At 39.2% G+C, this 23,805-nt stretch overlaps 1 protein-coding gene across 1 annotated transcript; it reads right to left on the bottom strand.

Moving 5' to 3' along the window:
• Positions 1 to 10,228: 10,228 nt before the first annotated feature.
• On the bottom strand, positions 10,229 to 22,229 carry IMPA1 (inositol monophosphatase 1). The gene is made up of 9 exons (XM_068396324.1): positions 22,166 to 22,229; positions 20,044 to 20,125; positions 18,751 to 18,884; positions 16,666 to 16,770; positions 15,290 to 15,335; positions 15,073 to 15,181; positions 14,229 to 14,337; positions 12,582 to 12,733; positions 10,229 to 12,151 (listed from the first exon to the last, which is right to left on the bottom strand). Exons 2-9 carry the CDS (start codon positions 20,104 to 20,106, stop codon positions 12,033 to 12,035), a joined length of 837 nt encoding a protein of 278 aa, XP_068252425.1. The 5' UTR covers positions 20,107 to 20,125; positions 22,166 to 22,229; the 3' UTR covers positions 10,229 to 12,032.
• Positions 22,230 to 23,805: the final 1,576 nt, after the last annotated feature.

Consider the following 23,805-nt stretch of genomic DNA (forward strand, 5'->3'; position numbering starts at 1 on the left):
ATGTGCACTGGTGCCTGCTGGGGTGGAGGGCTCTGCTCCAGCAAAAGTCTTTGCATGTCCTGATGTGAACAGCCATAAAGGTGGCCTGCTTGGAAGGGTGAAAATTACTGACCAAAAGAAAATGTTCTGCTGAAAAATACTGACAGAGAAAGGCCTGCCGGCCTGGAACTGTGAGCCGGGGGACTAGGCCTGGGAACCAGAAACACCCCTGAGAAGTGCAGCTGGCGTCTTTGAAGTACAGCTGAGTACCTAGAAACCAGAGACGTCCTGAGATACTATTGATAAGCCCCAAAACAAGAAACTGTAACAGCAACTTATAATCTGAAAAAGTGGAAACAGGGAAAATAAAATGGTTCTGAAAGGACAGAAAACAGCATCATCTGTTGGCTGTTACAGGTGAAAAATTGAAATTAACAGCATCTGTTGGCTGCTCGAGGTAGTGATGTTCTACACCCTCTTATGCCTCTGTGATCTAAGAGGAACTTAATTTTTATCCAAAATGAAGCCCCTCTCTCTGAGAACTTCCCATGCTGCACGTGCTTTTCCTTTCCTAAACAGGTTGAATCGCACACAGACTTTCTATGAGCACTTGGATGCTCACCAGGGATGCCTGGATGACTGCAGGCTCAGTAACGCAGATCATGTCCCAAGTGAGACTCTGTCTATTTTATTGGACTCTTTTTGGGCCCAGTTTTGGGTGTTTGTCCTCCCACCTCTGGGATGGTTGGATCCCTCTCTGGCATCAGTTTTTCCTCTCCTTTGGGATGGTTTGGCCCCTTCTGAAATCTGTCTAATAAACTTGATACCGGCCAGTATTATATACCTGTATAGTAATCTATCAAGTATATCTGCTCCTATATTGTTGATAAGTTGCTTCACTAATAATGTTTGCTGAAACCCATAACAGCATATACCTACTTGGTTGTTGCTATACAATTGGTTGCTGCTATTATCAACTGCTGCCATACTAATGATTGATACTATATTATTGATTGCTGATCATCATTTGTAATAGATTGACATACATATATATTCAAACTTCATCGTACATGAATTTATATATGAATTTTAGCTTCTCCAAACCAGTTTTGTTTTGATGTATGTGAACATTGTCTAGGTAATATATATGTATAACATAGATGTACATGGATTTTGGCGGATTTACATAACATTTTCTCATGATGCTGCCAGGAGTCACTTCTGTGGCTCGTGGACACATGACTTACAGTTCCAGCATGAAATCAGCGGAGTGACACATAGAACTACCTTGCCTTTCTAGGTTTCCTCCCCTACCTGCAGTCACCTAATTAGCTCAAATTGCTTCAACTACAATCTGGTTTAATATGACAAAGTACCTGCTGTACATCTCTTCAGGCCCACCTACACACCTGCTATGAATGTGTGTGCTTTAAAAAGCCAGTGAATTAAGAGTCAAAATGAAACCAAACCAAGCGTACTCTGTTGCATGAAGCTTCAGTTTACCCAAACATCTTCCCTCTAGTGGAAAGCTATTGCAAAATGCCCTCTCTACCATTAGCTTGCGAGATCTCTGCCACCGTAAGACACCCCTCGCCTACACGCCCTTTTCAAAAATAAATGCATCCTGTCTTTAATGGTATTTCAGTCTGAGTTCATTAAGTTCATGTTGTCTCTGAAGTCGTTGACAGAAGACATTACAACAGGCAGGGTGGGAGTGGATTTACAGTTACTGTACTGCGTTTGGAAATGGTAGGGACAAATTTTCACAGATCGTAATGGAAGAGTCACACATCTGAGACACTGCCTCTGCATGTCATCTTGCACATCTTGGAAGATATGAAGCAAGTGGGGGAAAAAAAGCCTTCAAACGAAACAGATCTTTAATGAGTATGCTCGGGTAAAGACGAATACAGCAGAAAAGTTGATATGTGATTGATACAATAAAATTTCCTCTCCAAGACAATTTAGGCTGCAAGAAAGACTATTCTTAATCTGCCCACAGTATTATCTAGTCTTTGAGTCTTGCCTCTGTAATCAAAATAATATTATTAATGGATTTGCAAATCCCACTTGTTTTATTTGGTGCTTACATTATCTCAATAGCTGTAATTTGATTTGAGAGTTTTTTTATTGTAATTGATGCCACCTTTAGAAAATCATCAGTCTTTTTATAGGTTAAAATCATAACTGAATCTTTCCTGCTTTCTTACTTTCTGTTCCATCTTCTATGCAGATGGTGCCTTTTCTTGTGAAGGTTAAGTCAATGTAATAGTTTTAAATATTTGCAAAAAACCTGACTGATGACTTCTTTTCCTAGCTGTTCTGCTAAAATAAAATTATTCTTTTAATAGATGCAAATGTCTCTTTTCCAGAAAGTGCCCTTTAAAAGCTTTGTTCTGGATTACATCAGTACTGCAGGGCTCCATGTGGGTACAGACCCTTCTGGAGCTGAGCCATATGTGGAGTTGGAAGTAACTGGTTTCAGTGTTTATTTCATTTTCCAGGTATTCACTCACACTTGTCACCACAGAATACAAGCTAAATAAGAAATATCTGAGAGATTTCATAAGGACAGCCTGTTAAACGCATGCGCGCATGCTCAAGCAGTTGAACCATCTCACTGTAATCAGGGAGTATGTTCTTCAGTTAAATATGTACAAAGGTCTCTGCCGGATCAGACTGTGGATCTGATCCTGTGCTGCTGAAGTGAATGCCAAATATCCCATTGAGCCAATATTATTCCAGAAATGGTTTCATTTTAATTCTCGGAGAACAGGCAACCACAGAAGAAAAGAGAAATAGGAGAAAAAACCGCTCAAGCATCTCCACACAACCACAGAGGTTATACTGAACCCTCTATAACAAGTCTGTATCTTGCATGACTTGCATGCCAGTGACTGGGAAATGTCAGCTTTTGTACTGTATGTTCGTTCTGTATATTGTATTTTCTTTTCCCTGTAAGTGGAAGGAAAGAAGTCTGTTGTGGCTTCTTGGTTTTCAGGAACAATAATAATTGACCTTATTGCAGTCTAAAACTACCTGAAGGGAGGTTGTAGTGAAGTGGGAGTCGGCCTCTTCTCCCAGGCAACTAGCAATAGGACAAGAGGACACAGCCTCAAGCTTTGCCAGGGGAGGTTTTGGTTAGACACTAGGAAGCATTTCTTCTCAGAAAGGGCCATTAGACATTGGAACGGGCTGCCCAGGGAGGTGGTGGAGTCACCATCTCTGGATGTGTTTAAGAAAAGACTGGACATGGCACTTAGTGCCATGGTCTAGTTGACATGGTGGTGTCAGGGCAATGGTTGGACTCGATGATCCCAGAGGTCTCTTCCAACCTGATTGATTCTGTGATTTTGTGATTCTGTGATACTGAACTTTCCCGCAGCATCTGTTTTATAGGAGTGAAGATGACAGCGTGACGCCGACTGAGTGCAGTTGGCTGTGTCCCGTTCAAACCTAGGGATCGGAGCCCCCCTGCTGGTACCGGACACCCAGCAGTGACCACCATGGACAGAGAGGGTGCTGAGGCATCTGCAGCACAGTGAAATGTAGGTGCATAGGTCTCCACATTCATTACCCCACAGATCTAGTTTCCACTGGAGGCACCTAACCTCTCTTATTACTGCATTATTTGCCTTGAGAATTCCCCAGGTGCCCAAAGGGTGCCGCTCTGCAAAAGCCCAGAATGGTCTAGTACTGCCAGCAGTGAACATCCTGGACACCTCAATTTGACAAATATTTTACCTATCTGAGACCAAAATCAGACTAAGCCTTTTGAGGGGCTCTGTCCAGAAGTTTTCCCAGCACACTTGCCTGCTGGCACCAAGACCAAACTCTGCAGAAAACACAGTTGTGGCCACCACTTTCTTTTGAAGTTTAAAGACTGGGATGTACTTTTATGCTCTTTGTTTTGCACTTGTTGAAGGGGAAGAGAGGAGAGTATCGTTGTCTAAAGAAATCAGCACTCCAGTGAAGTGCGCACTTACCTGAGAGAGGGAAGGAGGCTGTGATTCCTCTCTCTGCTTCCCATTGTTTGTACGTTTTGTCTGTAATTCTTTCATTTAAAATGCATAGCTGTTCTTGGATCAGGAACTGGAACCAGAGACTCTCCATTTCACGTCCAGATGTACAGCCTACTCAGCAACCTACACCACTAAAGTCTTTCATGCTTGCTCTATAGTCCAATGAAGCTCAAATTCTTCTTTGGTACTTAGGAGACTCTCCAAGAATTCTTGGAGTGTCTCCTCAAGGAGAGAAAGAACTAAATGTGGACTCCTGCAAGCTGTGAGCATGCTCTGCCTCCGGCACAAGGTAGGTGCCTTTGTCTCTGGCCATGCGAAAAAACGGTTTCTGCTCTAGTACCACAATAAGAACAGGAGAACCACAAAAAAAACCCTCCCACCCTGTACACTCCTAGCTATCAGCCACTGCCAGCTCAAGAACTTCTTGAGACAGATGTGATTTACGTTTAACAACTCTCAGTGAATTTCATTTCACTGGCAACTTCAGTCTCTGCTACATCCTTTTTGAGGTCTAATTTTAAATTTCTGCTAGGATTAGGGTTCAAGACACATTGCCATTCTTCAGCTTTGTCTACTGATCAATTTTAAGAACTTCCAGCTGAAGACTGCTCTGTTTTGAGGAGTCCCTCGTTCTCCATGTTTATTGCATGAGAAAACTAGTCAAATCAACTCTGTTCTGGATTCCCAAGGAGACATAATCAACATGGCTTCAGTTGAGGTGCATTGAAGATTGCAATGAAAACTTGAGGAAGAAGAAGAAATAAATACTAGTTACAGAGCCTGCTGAACTGGAGGAACTAACTTGAGTATAGAGTTGGGCTGGCATTCCCTAAAATGTCAAGTGTTAGGCTTAGTAGTTGGCAGGTACACAAGGGGCAGAAAGAAATACTTCTGATAAGAGCCTACTAGTTATTCATTTTCCATGATATTTAAATAAAAGATAGGAGAAACTAACTGACTAGGAGTGCGCACTAGTGGAAAAGATATTTTCTCTCTTAATTGATTTAGTTGACTGAATAGCAGTGTTTTTCAGTGTCAGATACACAAATGACTGTTGATAGGAATCATTATGTCCAGGTTTTCACTTCCTTTCAGTGGAAAGTGCTATTAAGATCTAAGTGCTTCCGGAAGTAAAGCTTTTAACTTCCCCCTGCTATGACAGTTTATCTTTATGAATTCCATTTCAACATAGTGAGCCAAACAAGGTGCACAGATGAAGTGGGACATGATTTACTTTTACACAGCTAATACATTGCTAATTACACCTGAATAAATATTGAAACAGTAATTTCTAATGACATTAACCATTACTCTCTTTTAAATGTGTTTTGCTGGAGGACTGTCCAGAATTGTAATCACAATTCCAAGTATAATGAAGCAGAAATAAAGGGCGTTATTATTATTTTTAGTTTTCAGTAGTGAGGTGAAAATAAGTATTTTTTAGCTGTTTGCCTATAAGAGGCCAATGGAAACATCCAATAATGTGGAGGCTTCTGCCATTAATAATAAAGTCATCCTGATGAACTCATAGACTTGAACTAACTTTTTTTTTTTTTTATCCTGGAAAAGCTATAGAAAATTGAAAATCTCTATGGAGGCTTTCTGTATGGTTGTATAGAAAAACTATATATGAACTGCCTGTTCATTGTGACAGCTGGAAAAAAATGACCTTGCTAAAACTAGAAAAATTCCCCATAGGTACTAATATAAGCTGTTCCCAAACTGACCTCTTGTCCCTTTTGCAGCTACCTGCTGCTGTTGGCCTTCTCTGGCCAGCCCCTCTCCTACCTTCCCCAAGATCACACACCCCATGCATTCCCCAGGTTGACACATCTCCTCAGCTGGGACTCTCTTTCTGCAGCTATTTGTCCTCAGACAATGTCCCCACTGCCAGAAACAGCATTTGGAGCTTTTCTCTTGTCCAAAGGGGATTTTGCAACTGAGGATAGCTGGAGGAAGGAGAGTGTAGCTGTCTTGAAATACCATAGAGAAATCATAGTAGAAGAGAGTTATATCATGCTGATCCACACTAGTGTAACTTGCTCATTTTAAGTCACCCCGACCTGTACTGAAAGTGCATTGCAGACACCCTGGGACATTGGGGGTTGGACTAGATGATCTCCAGAGGTCCTGTTCAACCCCAACCATTCTGTGATCTCTCTCCTTTTGCTACGTGCAGAGTACCTTGGGGCCTGCCCAATTGCCTGTGCAGATGTGCTCAGCAGCGTGCTGACAGTGGGTGTGTTCTGGATGGTGGGCTCTAGCAGGGCATCTCCAGACATATTACAGGGAGGGTAGGAAAGTCTTTTCCTGAGAACACTGTCGAGGCAATCCTTAACCAGCCATGTTGACATAAATAGCGAACCTTTAGTCCGTAATGCATTGGCACTTAATCTCTAGGCCACTACCTTCCTGGGCAAGGTCACGAATACAGAGAAACTTTTTATATGATGCTGCATACCCTGTGAAATAATGAAATAAGGGGATGTGTCACCTCTCCATGCTTGAACACCTTCTGAAAAATATAGTGTCAATATGCTATATGGTATAGGGACAACGCAGACATGGCTGGTAAAATTCCTTTACATCATCACAACACATTTGGAGGTAAAATTCTGGGCTTGTGTTCTCTTTGGAAAATAAAACAGGTGCATCTCAAAGATCATGAAGGGCTGCTCGTTTGTGTCTGGGTTTGTGGTCCCAGGGCTGTTGTACCTGCATACAGATTCATGCATGCTTGTCCAGAAGGTTATCTGGTAGGTTTAAAAAAAGGCTTCTAAAAGCCATGTCCTAATTTATGACAGCAAAAATCTGGGGGAAATTACTACAGCCTTAAATGCAGTATAATCTGATCATTTGTATGGCTTTTATCTTATTTTAGAATTCAGATTCATGTTCTTGTGATAGATATCACAATCTTCAATATACTTAACATAGAAGAGGAGGGAACGTTAATGCTGCTAACAGAAGTCCTGTTTCAAAATTCTTGTCAAGTCACAGGAACACAGAGCCCAAGTCCTCAAAAATTTGTGGTATAATTCTTTTGAATAATTCTCAGATATGCTCTTAGTTGTATCCAACAATAATTACAGAGAGCAGAAGGAGGATGGGAGGGACGAAGGGAAAAGCGAATCTTATCTATGAAAACGGAACCCTGGGCTTTCTGGTGTTCTCCTGGCTCCATCTGGTGTTTTGTCAGGCACAGTGAGATGCACGGCTTGTTTTGAGTCTGCGTGAATCTTCCCCAAGACTGAACTCTGCCTGTGTACGCAAGCAGGATAAAGAGTACAGAACCACCTCTCCAAGGGACAGCAGAGGAGGAAGAGCAAGTTGAGGAACAGCTCCTATGAAATTAGTTCTTAAGTATTTGAGGTAGCATCACTTCCTCTGACTTAATTGCTTTACGTGGTTGTAAGTGTGCTCTCTACTGAGCAAAGGACAGACATAACAAAACATAAACCTTGATATTCCACTGCACAGAAAGGGGATAGGCTTCTATTCTTCCCTACCACTGTGGTACAGTAGTTGCTGTTGTATTTTTGGCTTCTTTTCCTTTCACTTAAATGAGTGTACAGAAGGCCTGATTCCTAAGTAAAGCAACATTGGTGTAGGGAGAATCATCTCAGTGTAAAAATCATCACTGCAACTGTGCAAACCAAGAGTAAGTATGACACACAATGTATAAAATCATGCTAATGTAGCAGTCATCAACATAGGCTATAAGCTTCTGGAACAGGATGTACATACACCATTATTTTTAGCATCTTACTAGCCTGAATTGTGCTAGGAAATTATTTCTGCTCTACTGTGGGAAATCTAATCCATCCTCCTCAAACAGGCAAGGGTTTGTAGCTCTTTAATAGAGAGGCACAATGTGCTCCCAGCTGAGCACAGTCCTCCAGTCTGCTTGTTCCGGATGCTGCACATGGCTTTGAAGTGTTGTCAGATTTTGTTTGCCCTGTTGTTGTAGCAGGCAGACAGTGGGTAGTGGGCATAGAGGACATTTCAGAAGCTCCTGCTGGCCTTTGAGAAGCTGAGGATCTTTGTGTGACGATTGCACAAACCAAAGAGTGATGTGCCAGACTACATTCACAGTCACTTTCGGTGCAGGACAAGCAGTAATCCGGAGATCAAATGGATTAAATTGTCCAGGAGATCTGGCTGACTTTGGCTCTGGCAGAGGCTCCTCAGGTGTCACATCACTGACAATATCCTTCTGATGCCTGCAAACAAAGGAAGCCATGCCAGCTGCTGTAGGTCCACAAACAGTGTGCTGTTGGGAAGTTGCCTGTCAGCACTTTAGCAGCAGGATCAGGCTTGTGAAGCAGCTACTCCACTGGCAGTAATCAATAGAGCTGAATTAGCAGCTGGCTTTGAGAGGATGGGAAGGTCAGGAAAAGAGAGAGATCTCCTTTATTCAAATTGCTTCACAATTTCACAACAAAAAAAGGTCACAGGTCGATGTTTTAGATCTGGTCAGAATGTCTACTTCACACCTAGGGATTAAACTACATAGAATTAAAGCTTTGGGTCACACATATTATGAGGAATAGTCTGTATTTCATTGGGGGGGGCGGGGGAGGGATTTTTTGCAGGGCTGCTTAACAGGGCTGGACAAGAGCCTGAAGCCTTTTATGACTTTTTGGCAATGTTTCGTGCTGGGAAAAGCTCTGAAGGACTGAATCTGCTGGAACACCATGCTTTGAAGAAGGAACAAAGCTTTGCAGGTTGTCACAGAAAAAGTCATAAACTATCAGCAAATCAATAAACAGAAAGGGCTAGCGAACAGGGATGACAGCCAGGATGGTAGGCCATGGCTACCTCCCCTTTTTCATACATATCAGTGCTAAGAATCAGTATTACCTATTTTGTAGTACTAATTGTTTTAGTCTCGGGCTAAAAATCAGCACACTTACACTGAAGATCTTTGTTAATAGCAGCGGGCTCCATAGCAACTATAGTGATGACGTTGACCATTCAGTCAAATTCTCAAAGCAAAGGTGAAGGGACTGGTTAAATTTGCCCATATGGTCCTTTAATATCCAGTAGTATTTCTTGGAATTTTTCACTTGCTCCAATTGCTGAATCTGTCTGCCTGATCTCCTCCTTCTTGTACTTGTAAGCTTTGAGTGCTCTTCACTCAAGAGTTGAGATTCAAACTATAGCAGAATTTGTCAGCTGCGGTACTGAGCTGTTCACTGAAAAGCTATATAAGAAAGCTTCCTGTATACTGGACTGTTGATGTCTTCATGGGGAATATTCATGACCTTAATTTGACAGTCTATCTGTTCAATCTGTGGTAACCGGTTTTCCTTCCTGATTGTCTCATTGCCCAGCAAAAGCTATCTTGTAAATATGTAACTTCATCTTAAATTATTTAAAAAAATCTAAGATTATCATCTCTCTTACTCCATCTTTCGAAGCAACAAAACCAGGTATTTTATTGTTTTGAACATTCAGTGACTACCTCTCATATATACTCTCTCAAAAGCATTTTGATTACACATTACACAGTTTTGATGACTTCTCCGTTTTACTAAAAAAACCACTTATTACAGAAATTTGCCAAAATTGCAGGCTAGAACAGAACCAAAAAGAAAATGCCTTTAAACTTAATAATTACATTTTGGTGTCCCTTCACATCATGACAGAAGTGGCCACATATTAGATGAAGAGTTATCTGAAAAGATAACAGTTAGCAAAGAGGCAAACAATAGGGATTTCTGATCCCCCTGAAAGGGAGACTGAAATTAAAAAGAAAGCAGACAATTGATAAAAGCTGCCATTTACAGAATAAAAAAAAATTAGGCTGGTCTCCAATGCAAAAATAGAGTGAGAGGGCCGAGACAAGAAATTCATATGTTTTTCCTGGAAGAGCATTATTAGGAAAGCTAACAGTGAGAAAGCTACATGCTTCAACCAGCTGATGGGCCTCCAAAACAAATCACAGGCAAGATAATCCATAAAGTTTGAGCTCTGAGGCTAGAGATGATTATTGCACCATGATCTCATTGTAAGGTGTTGGAATATTCACTCTAAAAACCTACTGCAGATGTATACATAATCCAACTTATCTAAAGGCACAACAGTTTAAGATCAACGTACATCAGAGGCCAAGAAAAGAAAGTATTCAAATCAGAGAAAGTTTGAAGCCCACAAATCCAGCTTATTGGGACCCAGCATTGTATGCTCATGAATTTTAAGAAAGGAAGCACATCTGAAGCCACTGCTGCTAAAGCATATTTATTTCGAATGTGTTCTCCCATCTCAAGTATTTTTTAGACATCTCCATTTCACAAATAAATCAGTTTTAAAAAGTTATGCAGAATTTGTCATACAAAAGCCACAGAAATGGTACAGTAGACAGACTTCTCAAGAAATAATGATGATCCCACATCATTTACAGCAATAAAGTTACAGTGAAATGCTCAAAAAGTTTCTATCCTTGTCAATGGGAATTTAAAAAGTAAATTTAATGTAAGTCTGGTTTTTTGACAAGACATTTAAACAGCAGGTTGATCTCATTAACGTTAATCATCTGGCATTAGATACAACTTCAAATTAAATATTTCTGCAGAATCTGCAAAAATCAGCTGATATAAAAAGACTACAATTTATAATAAGAGATCTTTTCAAACTTTGAGACAGAGAACACCATCTTCCAAAACAAAAATAATGGGACAGCAGTAAAAAGGTCAGGTTTTCCACAGCATTCCTGTGTCTTGACTGGACCACCAATGAGACAACTTCCGTTAGGAAACTTTAGACATTGAAAAATCAGTCTAAAAACTGATATAAGTTAAATCTTTTTTTTAAAGTGCATTAATTATTTGAACAGTACACTGATACTTTTAACAATCTTAAATACAAAAATTCAAAGAACCAGTAGAGTTTTTGAAGTTTAGAACAACTGACACCAAGAATGAAATTACTGATATTTCTTAGACCTATAAACCCTTTAGGTTTAGATATGTATCTTCTTTTGTGCCTGTACACTCTATAACACAATGGAAACCTGATCCTGGTTGGTCACTGCTTTCATAATTTACAGAAAATGATGTAAAAAATCTGGACTATGGGCATTTTTTTTTTGCCAGCTGAGTTACTGAAAACTCTCTTGGATTTTAATGACTCCTTAGACTTTGAAACACACTCATCCATGGAGAAACCTAAGCAAAATTAACAGGAATTATAATGCCAAGAATAAGATAGAGGACCTAGCATCAGCTGATTCCAGCAGTCAAATGCAAATCATACTTCATCTTAATTTAGAGTAAGTCCATTTGTTGGTAGAAGGCATGCTCAGAACTCTTTTCTGGGAGATGCACATATTTTCTGGCACAATAACCGTTACTTTTGTAAATGTAATGAATTTGCAAGCGTACTGGCCACATAAGAGGCTAAAGAAGAGATTGTGTTTATCTACTGTAAGAAAGATAGAATGATGACTACAAAACAATGACAGCTAAGTAATGAAGGCTTTAAATTAGAGCCAAAACTACAAGCAAATAAAAACATTTGGAAATGTGTGCACTACCTCTACAAAAACTGTAACAAGGTAAGGAAATGGATACACTGATGACACTGAAGAAAACAACAGATAAGATAGAGAAAGACTGGATAAACAGTAATGCCTTCATCTTTTTGGGTTCAGCATCAGATGTGACGGTGTGGTGTTAAGATGGTGAATTTTGTTTCGTCACTTACGGAACTAGAGATTTTTATTTATCTAGACATCAAAGTGTCTCTTGCTATGCCTTCCAGTGCAGTATAAAACTTGAAAATATTAGTTGTATATATTTGCTTCTTTTTATAGATCTTTGTGTAATCATGATGTTAAATAAAATACTTAACAGTAAAAGCTTACTTAGAACATTGGTCCAATCTCAAAACACTACTTAGCAGTCACACCAGTACTGAAAGACTACCATCTATTTATCTATATTTTACCAAGTTCAAGGTGTAGAACAACCACCACATGGCAGTATGAGACACCATTATATAATTACATTTAAGGTGTAGATTTGGTATTCAGTTAGTTGCATCGTCTCTTTTCAGAGGAATTATCTGAAGTGCTTTGGCTATTCTCTCTCCTATAGCTTGACTACTTGCTGCAATTATTCTTCGAGACATCAAATCAAATGGTCCACCTAGAAATCAAAGCAAGCAAAGTAACTAGTTTATATCTGGAGAAAATTAAAAGTTGGTAAGAAAATAAGCACTGAAAAAATCAAGTGTAAATGATACATTACTATTTAGGACCAAATTTTCCCCCTGGACGAAAATGCATTTAACACAACACGTATCTCATATGAACTACATTTAAATCCTCTTCAGTGTATGTTCACTGTCTTTTTTCACTCTTCCAGGTGCTCAGCCAAAGGAGTAAAGGTTGTGTTGTAGCTTAAGAACATACAATTTACTCTCTCTTTGTCTATTAACTGGACAGGAAATCTGTTCAGTAGTGGTAACTTGGAAAGAGGATTGAAAAACCTATTTGCCTGCTCATTTCAGTTATGTCTTGCTCCCAGTTAGCTATTTAAAAGAACAAAAGAGTATCATGCATGCCTGTGTATTTACCTGACACATCAAGCAGTACTCCGCCTGCTTCAGTGATAATGATTCCAGCCCCTGCCATATCCCAGCAGTGAATCCCCATTTCATAATAGGCATCAGCTCCACCCGTTGCCACAAGGCACATGTTCACAGCTGCTGTACCAACGGCTCTAATCCTAAAGCAGACACAGTTGTTGTTTTAACTGAGAATGGTTTGTAAGAAAGTCACAATGTCTGTGTACACTGCACAAAGAACACAGAAGCATCATACGCGAAGTGAACTCAGCTAGAGAAAATCTGATGGAATGCTGCAGTGAAACAAACAAAAAATTGGGAATGAAGTTTTGCTTAAGTAGCTTGAAGAGCTCTCCAAAGATAGCAAATTTCCAGAAAGCACATTTATGAATTCTGTTAAACAATTTTGTTTTAGAGTGAAAACACATCAACAACTTCTTAACCTAGAACATATTATGGAAGGTATCTACCCATGAAACAATAACAGATATTCTGCTTTGCTTTTTGAATACAAGAATGCAAGTAGAGTGTACACTGTTCTCAGTACTGAAAAAACAGTTACTTCAGTTTGTCTGGTGATGCTCTCTCTGACTTGCAAAAGCCCTAACAGCAGTGATCACACTAAATTAATTAAACAGCATAAATTTGGTCTGGATAACTTCATCAAAACCCTTGTGTAACAAATTCCAGTTTCTTTTGTAAATGTTGATGCACTTGGTAAGTTAAGTGTGACTAATACAAATAATTGCAGTAATTTCAATTATCAGTAAAATGTACATTAAATTGTAACTGATAGCAGCTAAGTTATTGCAAAAAGCAACGTAAATCAACTCCAATCTCAATTTATTGTTTACAAATAAGATACCAAAGTTGAACTGACACCATATCTAAAATGGATTCCCTACTTAAAATTTAGCATATATTCTTTGATGACATCAGAAGACTTTTTGAAAGCACAAAAAAATCTGTATGTTAAGTGTCAAAACAAGAATCCTGAGAATCTCAGCATAAAACTACAACCCCTTTTAGATCACAAACATGAGCTGGGTTGAGTAACAAAAAACTGTCTACTGAAATCACCTTTAGACATAAAATGGTTTGTGGAAATGTAGGCGTTGGCTTATCTGGAAGAGAGGAAGCAGGGAATGTAACCAAAATAAGAGCAGTTTATGGACAATTTCAACTACTTGGACAAAGTCAAGAAAATTTCACGGTGCTGAAAGAGGAAAGGGAGATCTACTTTTGTCTTCTGATACATATATAAAAAACGATGATTTTCATTATTACAGGGAAAGGAAACTAGGAAATGTGGTATAGCTTCTGTTTATCCAGTTTTAATCCTTGTGTGTTTCTGGGGAAAAAAAAAAGCACAAAATCGTATTTAATTTTTTTAACTAGTAAATACAATACTTTTTAGTCCTACAAAACCAAACATGCTTCGCGCCTCAATCCTGATTGTTAGGGTTCTCTTCTACATGTCCCAGCTTGAAAAAGTTAGACACACTTAGAGTTCCTCTGCAGAAGCTACTAGACAAAAACATTTAAATCATATTTCACATTTAAGGTGTTAAATGTAATGCAACCAATCCTTCCTAAAAATGGTCATATTTACAATATTAATACTATCAGTAAATATAAAAATATGAAGTATCTTACCCATGAATAGGAATACTGAGAAGTCTTTCCATGTTAGAAAGAACTATTTTTATAGTCTCTGGATCACGATTTGATCCCAATTCTGTTACTAAAAGGGCTTTCCTAATGTCTGGAAAAGAAACAAAACCTCACTTTTCCAACAGTACAACTTACATAAGAACAGTAAATAGCAGAGTTTACTTCATTGCTTTCTAACAAGACTGAATAAAAGTAAGGTATTTTAATATAAATATCATATATATTGAATGTATAAAAATCTGTTCTTACATGGAAAATGGTAAGACAAAATAAAATACAGTGAACAAAGCATAATCTGGTTCAGTTGTGCATCTTTAAAAGTCCCACTTTAAGTGTGGATTTTACTTTACATAGTAAAGTAGATAGTAAGTACTATGTACTTCAGTAGTACTACATACTGAAGTAAAGTACATAGTAAGTATACAAGAGTGATACTGATTTAAACCACTAGTTCACACCTGGAAGAAGTTGAATTGTTTGGTACATTTGTTACAAACACTAAAGAACAACCACAGAAGGATTACAGACATTCAGGGAAGAAAAAACCCAACCAACCAACCAACCCCACAACACACAGACACTCAGAGAACAAAATCTTCAATTGCTGAGTCCTGATTTTGCAAAGATCACAAGCATGTTATATGCATCAAAGAGAACATAAAAGCTGTTTCTCAAAACTGAACAACCCATGGCCAAAAAAACCTGCTGTCTTTGAAAAAAAAAACTATGAGCTAAGAAACAGGAATATATCCATGTCTAAAACTGTTGATGCCTCATTTGCAAAATAAATGTAATTACTAGAAATAAGCTACTCAGTTCAGCTTACCTTTTTGGCCTGATACCTGAAGTTTTTGACCATTGCAAAATGCACCTTTTCCTTTTCTGGCAGTATACATCTTGTCTTCTACACAACTATACACAATTCCAAACTCTATCTGCAAGAAAAAGTAAAGACACCTTGAAGGTTTTTTTCTTAGTTATAACTAGCAACAAGGAATTAATTTGTTTTTGCTTGATTAGATATTAAGGAATAAAAAGTATACCTTTTTGTTTACAACAAAGCCAATTGAAACTGCCACAAATGGAAACCTACAAAACAAAACATTTCACTAATTTATAGTGAGATACTATGCTTCTTTCATTACCATGCTTACTCTTAATAAACATAATGTTCAATTAAATGTAATGCATATTTCAAAAAGAAACTTGGACGACATAGGAAATACTAGTTTTCTGGAACTTGTACAATTTACTATGAAAACAGACTCAACAACACCAATTACCATTTAAAATATAAACTTTTCCACCCACTGAATCTAAGCCTGTTACAGCTTAGGACTGTCATCCCTGTTACAGCTGTTACTAGCTTAGGGACTGTCATTTTATAGCCAAAGAATACAAGCAAGCCTCTAGGCTAATACCCTTTCTCAGAAGGAACAAGCTGGCCAAAATGGTCTCATCAAAAGCAGCAAGTCACCTCTCCCCCCACCTCCCCTTTCTCCAACAAAGCAACGAGAAAGACAGATATCGAAGCGAGAAGGAAGAATGCAGGAGGAAGAGTGAAGGCAGTGGGAGAATACAGGACATGGTGAGCTGCATCTCAGTCTAAGTTTTTAACGATCAACCAATTAATTTTTATTTAATTATTATTTTTTACTCTTCAAAATTTGCAGTTCCAAAATATTTGCTTTAATCACTATCTGCAAAAAATACAGACTTTTAAGTCTGTAAATCCAGCAGAATGGGTTATTTTCTTGTAGCTTTTTGAACATGTTATTTAGCAGGATTCAGCAGCTGTTTAAAGCTGTGGCGCACCCAGCAGCAGTCACTTCAAAATTGGAATCAAGTACACTTGGAAAAGCTCATCAGGGCCAAATCTGTCGTGTTTCAAAGACAGAAGGAATAGGCACTCAGCATTACACTGAAAGTCCCCTCCTCATCCTGGTGCAAAATACCACTAGACACTCACTGGTGATATTCTGCTTTCTTTCATGGTAACGGCTCCTAAAGCTCAATGAATTTGAAATTTTTTAGAAATCAGCACTTGGAGCTGTTATCGCCTCTCTGAAGGTGCTGCAACTTCCAATTCTGAGTCCTGCTTCTTTACTGTTAAAATCTGCCCACGTATGTTTGGCACCCGTGCCAAAGGCCGCTGATCCCTGCTATACGGTACAGGCCTCTCATGGAACAACTGCTCTTGGTTACAGAGTGAGACTATTATAATACTTACAGAAATACTGTAATGATTACAAAACCTGCCCAATGGCTCTCAATAAACGCAAATAGCAATCTGTAACTATTAACAAGTTCATAGTATCTTTTTAAAAACAATTTAAATGTGAAAACCCCTTACTTTCATGGAACTGGAGAAAGAAAAAAGGTAATCAGTTGAACTTGCTAACATAAAAGAAAGGTAGACCTGTGTACGAAGTTGGTAGTTCCGTCAATAGGGTCTATAATCCATGTGGGGTTATCTGTCAAAATGCTGCCCTCTCCAGCTGCAACAGATTCTTCTCCAATGAAGCTAGAGTAGCAAACACATTTAAAAGATACAAAATAAATTGTTTAAAATGTCTGAATTACAACACTGTCCTTGAAATTAAAATTCTTAAAGTGAGATGCAGGTTTTGTACCACCAGTGATCATCTGTAAAACGCTGAGAAATACCCAATTTATCTGGAAAGCACCAACCACATCTGAACAAAGCTGCATCAATATTTATGAAGTCACATATAAGCACAATATGTGGGAAAAAGAACTTTACATTTTAATATCCATTACTGAAACTTAGCATTTCAAACACTGAAGTTTTCATCATTTTTTCCAGTAACAGCATCACCAAATTTTGGTCAGAATACCTGTAGCTATTTACACCTTTCAGTTTATTTGTGCTATAAAACACTATTTTTTACCTTGTGTTTTAACTGAAGAAAGCCTTTGTGGTCATACGCATCTGGTTAGACCACTGCAGTAACTGTTAAATTTGTAGTCTGATTTCAACCCAAATATGACAGAAAGTTGTCAGTCTCAAAACTGTTTAGTTTTACAAGCATTACAAAATAGTAACATGGTAAAGGGATGAAATCCAAACCAGAGCTCCTCTTGAAGAAGATGGTAGAGTGTATGCTCAACCATAATACTAAACCCAAAGGATACACAAGGCACAGTGCCACAGGAACCCAAATTTCACAATTTTTGCTGCTCATAGAAGTATTTGTTTTGAACTGCAAAATTATTGGGATAAATCTCAGTGGGTGGAATTCTCTTCTATGCCTTTTGCATGTTGTTAAATTTATCACATATTACTCAATCCATGAAAAGTATACATCAAACATGTGCTTTCCTCCACACACATGTAAAAGGAGAACAGCTGTGAGTAAACAAATAAGGTCTTTTTAATATTGATCACGAGTTTTATGATTAACTATGGAAGTGAAGATGATTGCTCAGAAAGAAATAGCATGTTTCCAAAAAGCAGCAGATCTTCACAAAGAGAGAGATTGAATAGTTATTTAAGTGGATGAGTAATTCATTAGAAAGAGAACTTCAACACCAGTATGTCTAATGTGCTATTAATTATCTAACATAAAAAGATCCTAAAATATACTAAAATGTTTATCAATGTAACAGAAATTGTTATTTCAAAGTCATTCCACAAGTCTGTATACTTACACTAATTTGGTTAGGTTACTGACATTTTGCATCACCTCAGTTGTTCCAATTTTGTGCGTATTTATTAAGTTTCGCATATACAGCTACAATAAGAAAATCTCCAAGAAAATGCAAGAAAAATTAGTAAACCTACTTTAAGGAAACTGTATTAAACTTGAATCATCATGTCAAAATGGGAAAGGAAGTCCTATGTAAGTAAAAGTAAGTAAAATACATATAATTGACCCGTCAAGAATAAACTTATTTCAGGAAGGATGGGCAGGGGGAGGGAAAAAAAATGGAAAAAAGAGCAATAAAAAAATCAGTATTTTGTATGACAGACTTTCAGTTATGCAGAATCAGAAGATCCTATCTTCTTTTAAGGATGTTTGATGTTCTTAAACTGTATGAGATTTGCCAAAGGCACACTCAGTACCATGGGATCCACCCAGCACAGACAGTGAAGGCACACTAGAGTCAACAGCCAACAGCAGACAAGAAATTTGGGTTCTGGGTATCTTGAGGCCACCTTTGATTCTCCAACACAAATAACCAATAAGTTATTTACAGCTGGCTCAAATGGAAGTGACTTTCAGTGTAAGTCTTCAGCAAGGCTAAACTCATGTCAGTAGACCCTGGGGACACCTTGTTTTGTTACTACAGCCCTGGGCAAAACTTCAACCCACTACTACTCTAAAATACTTAATATAGTGAAGGTAAGGGAGAATTCTGTAACTTTCCAGCATGCCAATTGTAATGAAATTTTACCAAGCAAAATCATAAACTTTCCATTTTCTTCTTCCAGTCACCTCTCCCCTTCTTCTATGAAAAGCATATTCATAAGAAGCCATACCTGTGAGAAGGATACTTTTCTTTTATCAAAGAAATAATGAAGTTTTCTACTTTTTGATCGGTTTTTGTCACTAGATCTACTGGTGAACTTTTAGTCATAACAGATATTTCTTCTTTGAGTGCTCCACGAATTATCTGTTAACAAAAGGGAAAAAGGAAAAAAAAAAAAAATCTTTCTCCATTAACAGTATGGAAAATTCTAGTTCTTGTAAAACTTTGAGCATCATTTTTAACATAATTTTCTATACTGCACATACAAAACACAAACACAAGCAGTGACAAAACCTGGATTTAACTGCAGGAGCTGGGGCTTACCCTTGCGTTCATCTCCAGTCCCTACTCAGCACAAACTTTTGCATGACTTTAAGTCTAAGTACTACAACAAGATCCACTGGTACATGAAACTGAGCTCTATTTTTTTAGGGTAAGTTTTAGATTTATAAATGTAAATACCAGAGTTGAATGAAACACTTAAGACTGAGCTTAAGTCAGCTACTTTTAGCCAGATCCTGAATTTATGATCTTATAACTACCAGAATCAGCTTATGCAAGAATCCATGCCTCACAGCCCACAAAATTATTTTACTATAACTTAGAAAGATTTTCTGAGGCAAGACTTTAATGAGGTCATTGCAGGGACAATGTTCTGCAGATTCTACAGCTCCAGGGGACAGAATTACTACATGTGCCATCTTGTCTGGCTGCAATAGCATTCAAACGTACCAAGAACTGAATATTTGGTAACCACTCTTATGCAATGTACAAACTCCTTCATGTTCCACAAATGGGTAAAGTACCGCCACTGCAAGGGATGCGTCTTATTTATACAAGTACAGCAGTCTTCATAAAGAGAACCTGATGTGATATCTTGTACCAACAAGAAGCCACTGTATAAAGCTGACTGAGGTGTTCACAAGAAAGACTGTCAACAGCTTTCAGGTGGTAAAATAATAAGAGAGACAGGTGCAGTTTAAGGGGAAAAACAGAGATGCTCTTTGTTCACCACAATTCTGATTTTTTTTTTAAATAAAAATTAAGGAACAAAAAATACTCCTTATTTTTTAATCAGATTCTGGTCCAAAGAAAGGTGCAAAGTTGTTTTCTTAAATTAACCAAGCTGTAAACATGAAAGACACTCCAATCTTGAGCTTGAACATCACTGAACAATTCTGCTAATTCATGTTTTTGACAAAATACTCCTCAGAAGAATATTCAACATCAAAGCTCCTTCAAAAGCTACAGACATACTAGACTCAATAAATAAGGTTATTATCTATAAATAGTTTATACTTACCTCACCAGCTTTCCTCGCTAAAGTAACTGCATAATCCATACATTCTTGCCAAGGATCTGCCATCTTTTCTTAGATATAGAGCCTACCGAAAGGATAGATTAACACAAAAATTATTATGGCCATATTTTTACAAATTCTAATTTTCTGTTCCCCCTGTTCCAGACTGAGCTGTTTTTTCCTTGCTGGAATATGGAAGTTTGTCTTACCCCTTACTCTGAAAAAAAAAGAACTTAAAAAGTATTAAAAGCTTAGTCTAAGTTACCAGATCTTTTTCTCCACATTTTGTGATTATCAAAAAGGCATAACATAAAAACATTAACATGCACAGAGCCTCAGTCTTGAAAGATACATGCACATACAAGATTCAACATTGAGACACTCACCTCAATGTACATAATGGCTCTGAAAAATAAATAGTGCGGTTACACACAAGCACATTCTCAAACACAGTGTACAGCTTGGGGCCTTTTTGCTTAAAAATACTAGAATCTTCACTGTAATTTATTGCAGAAGACTGCTGACATACAGCTTAGTCTATTTTTAAATATGGTTTAAATGACTTTGAATATCTTAAATTGGAAGATTAGAATCTTAAACGCCAAATCTATCCTTTCTGTATTTTAGTTCTCTGTGCTTTGTTCTAAGGGTTTATTCCAAACACAAATATAAAATGGGTTTGATTCTACATGAGAAAGTTACAAGATCCCACAGTCATTTAAGTGTCTTCTATATTCTTAAGAATTATGAAGCAATACAAGCTACCTTATCTTCTATGCATCTCTAGTTTCACGAGCAATGTGAAATACAAATCAGCATATCATACATTATTTCTGATACAACCACAACAGACCACAAATTCATTCAATGACGCAATGGTATTCCGAATTTTGGAAGTCTGTTTCATTTTCGAGACCTAGCCCTTTCAGAAGCCTTAAGTGATTCAGTCTTTAAGTGATGACCTGGGTAATCATTTTGTAACACTTGCAGCTTCATAAAGATTAGTCATAGAATCGTTTTGGTTGGAAGTGACCTTTAAGATCATCAAGTCCACCGTTACCCTAGCACTGCCAAGCCCACCACTAAACCATGTCCCTAAGCACCACATCTACTCGTCTTTTAAATACCTCCAGGGATGGTGACTCAAGCACTTCCCTGGGCAGTCTGTTCCAATGCCTGACAACCCTTCTGGTGAAGAAATTTGTCCTAATCTCCAATCTAAACCTCCCTGGCCAGTACTGAAACAGTAAAAAAACCCCTGTGCAAATAACATGATCCATGAGTCCCTAGTCCAATCATCCTGATCTAATGGTCCTTGCCTCTTTCAGTCTTGGTCCTAAACAGCTAGACATCACTAGAAAAGCTAGGTAAAGTGCAAAGGGTATGATGCTTCAATTATGTTGATAATGTTCTTTACTGATCATAGCCTTTAGAGCATAGGTTCTGTTATAAAAAACGCAGAAATGATTTGTCAGGACACAGAACTGGGTACAACAGCACTAGATAAGGTTACTCTGCTATTCATAAAAGACTGGTAGTACTAGTGGAGCCTTAAGTACAGTACATCCAGTATAATGGCACAGACTCATGTAGCAGAGGAAAAAACAATCATTTACATTTAAAACCTGACTAAAACAGTAACTCCAGGACATGTATTCTAGTTAAATACCAGCACCTACATTGACCGGAATCACAGAATGGTTGGGGCTGGAAGGGACCTCTGGAGATCACCTAGTCCAAGCCCCTGCCCAAGCAGGTTCCCCTAGAGCACGTCGCACAGGGTTGCGTCCAGGCGGGTTTTCCCTTCCTTCTCCAGAGAAGGAAGAAGCGTATTTTTACTCCCCAGCTTAGTTTTGTCCCGTCTGGACGCCCCGTGACGAGTCTGTCCCACAAACTCAGGGAGCGCATTCGGAGTAGAGGTTTGGATACCGGGCTGAAAGGGCTGAAGGCGGCCCACGCTGCGCGGGCGGGGGGAGAGCACCTTCCGCCCCACCGGGCGGCTGTGTGGTCCTGACATCGCTGCGCCCGGCCCGAGCTATGACAGAACCACACAGCCCCCGAGGCCGCAGCGCATTCCCCTCACGGCTTCCCGAAATGGCGGCTAAGGGAGGAGGAAGAATCTCACCGCTGCCGCCCTCCGCCGCTGTCACCTCCACCGCCGCCGCCCCTGTCCCTGAGGCGTGCAGCCGCGCCAGTGCGCAGGCGCCAGGGGCGAAGGCCATTAACCGCGCCTCCTCCTCCCGGGGCGCTAGGGCTGCCCCTGCGCCTGCGCGGTGCGTGGTGGCGGGGGGGTCAGGGGCTGCCCGCCGCGGCGGGCGAGGGGCGTGCGCGCACCTGCCTCTGTGCCTGGGCGGACGAAATCGTAGATGTGATGTTGAAATTAACCTCTAATGTCGCCTGCTTTTTAATAATTGTACGTGGCAGGATGAAGATACCGTAAGTGCTCCTCCATGGAGCACGCGATTGGCGTTTACCTGGGCTTTCAGCTGCCGGAGGCGCCGCTGTTGGAAACGAGACTGCGTCATTCCGCGTGTGGGGAAAGGTGTGAGGCCCGTGAAAATGAACGTGCGTGTGTGTGTAACAGCCCCCTCAAAGCAAGACAGCACTTAATCCATGCAAGTGACAGTGCTTAAAAACAGTAAACGAAGAAAGTTCCTTACAGATGTGGTTCTGCGTTACATCTTTATTCCCCACAGACTCCACAGCCGTGAGGCAGCTGCCTGCGTCCCCTCACCAGCCCCTCCTGCTGACAGTGCTGCTCATCAGAATAACACCAAATCAGTAACCAGGGACAACTGATATTTTAAAAATATACAGTAAGCTTTCAAACAAAGATTTTTGAAAACAATTTGCTGTTCAAATGATGCATGTTCAAGATTACTATAATTAAAGTTACACGGAGGGAAAAAAAGCTTTCCTTTCTAAGACTGACTTATACCAGTGTCTTTTTCTTTTGACCCTATTGTCTTTTATCAAGTAAAGGTAAAACATGGAGGTGGTGTCTTGTGTTCACAAATTGTGCCTGATGTAATTTACTGTCATATGTAAAATGATGATCTGCTGTAAATAGGACAAGGGTTGTAGTTTGCTTTATGACTTAAAATGATCATAAAGTGTCTGCACCACCAAAAGAAGCAGCCTTACCCCGTTTCCCCAATGCCAATCCAGCCCACAACTAGGCACTTGTTCAAGGTCAAATGGGGGTAGTTTTGTCCTCCCCACATCAGAGAAGATACAGTTTCCATTCGCAGTGGTGCTGTTGTGTGGGACCAGTCACTGTGCCTTTTCATGTTTTATCCTTCCCATTTCGTGAACAGGAATAGTCATATAAGCCTGTTTTTTACAGTCATTAAAGAACTGCAGAGATGATAAGGTGTGTTTTTATTATTGCAAGCCATTCTTTAGCCTTGTAAGCATACAGCCAATTGAAAGAGGCTCTGGTTCAGTTTTTCTTGAGGCAGGCTGTCAAACGTGCCTCAGTACAAGCTATATTGGACTGCACCAGTATTATGGAAAATGGCTTCTTTGACATCGTTAATAATATACTTAACATGACAGCATGTGTTTCACAGGCTCTATAAGGGGTTTTCAAATTCTCCATTGATCCTAAAATCCACAGAAATAAAACAAACAGAAATGCCTGAAATTCTCCCCTCGTAAGTGTAGTAATTTCCGTAATGCAAACCATAATTTCCATTTCAGCTGAAAGGAAATTTTGCATTTCATGCAAGAGGCTACTATGAGGAGAACTGAGCTGCAGGGAGG

The sequence above is a fragment of the Nyctibius grandis genome, chromosome 3 (genome assembly GCF_013368605.1).
Source record: "Nyctibius grandis isolate bNycGra1 chromosome 3, bNycGra1.pri, whole genome shotgun sequence".
NCBI classification, from domain to species: Eukaryota; Metazoa; Chordata; class Aves; order Nyctibiiformes; family Nyctibiidae; genus Nyctibius; species Nyctibius grandis.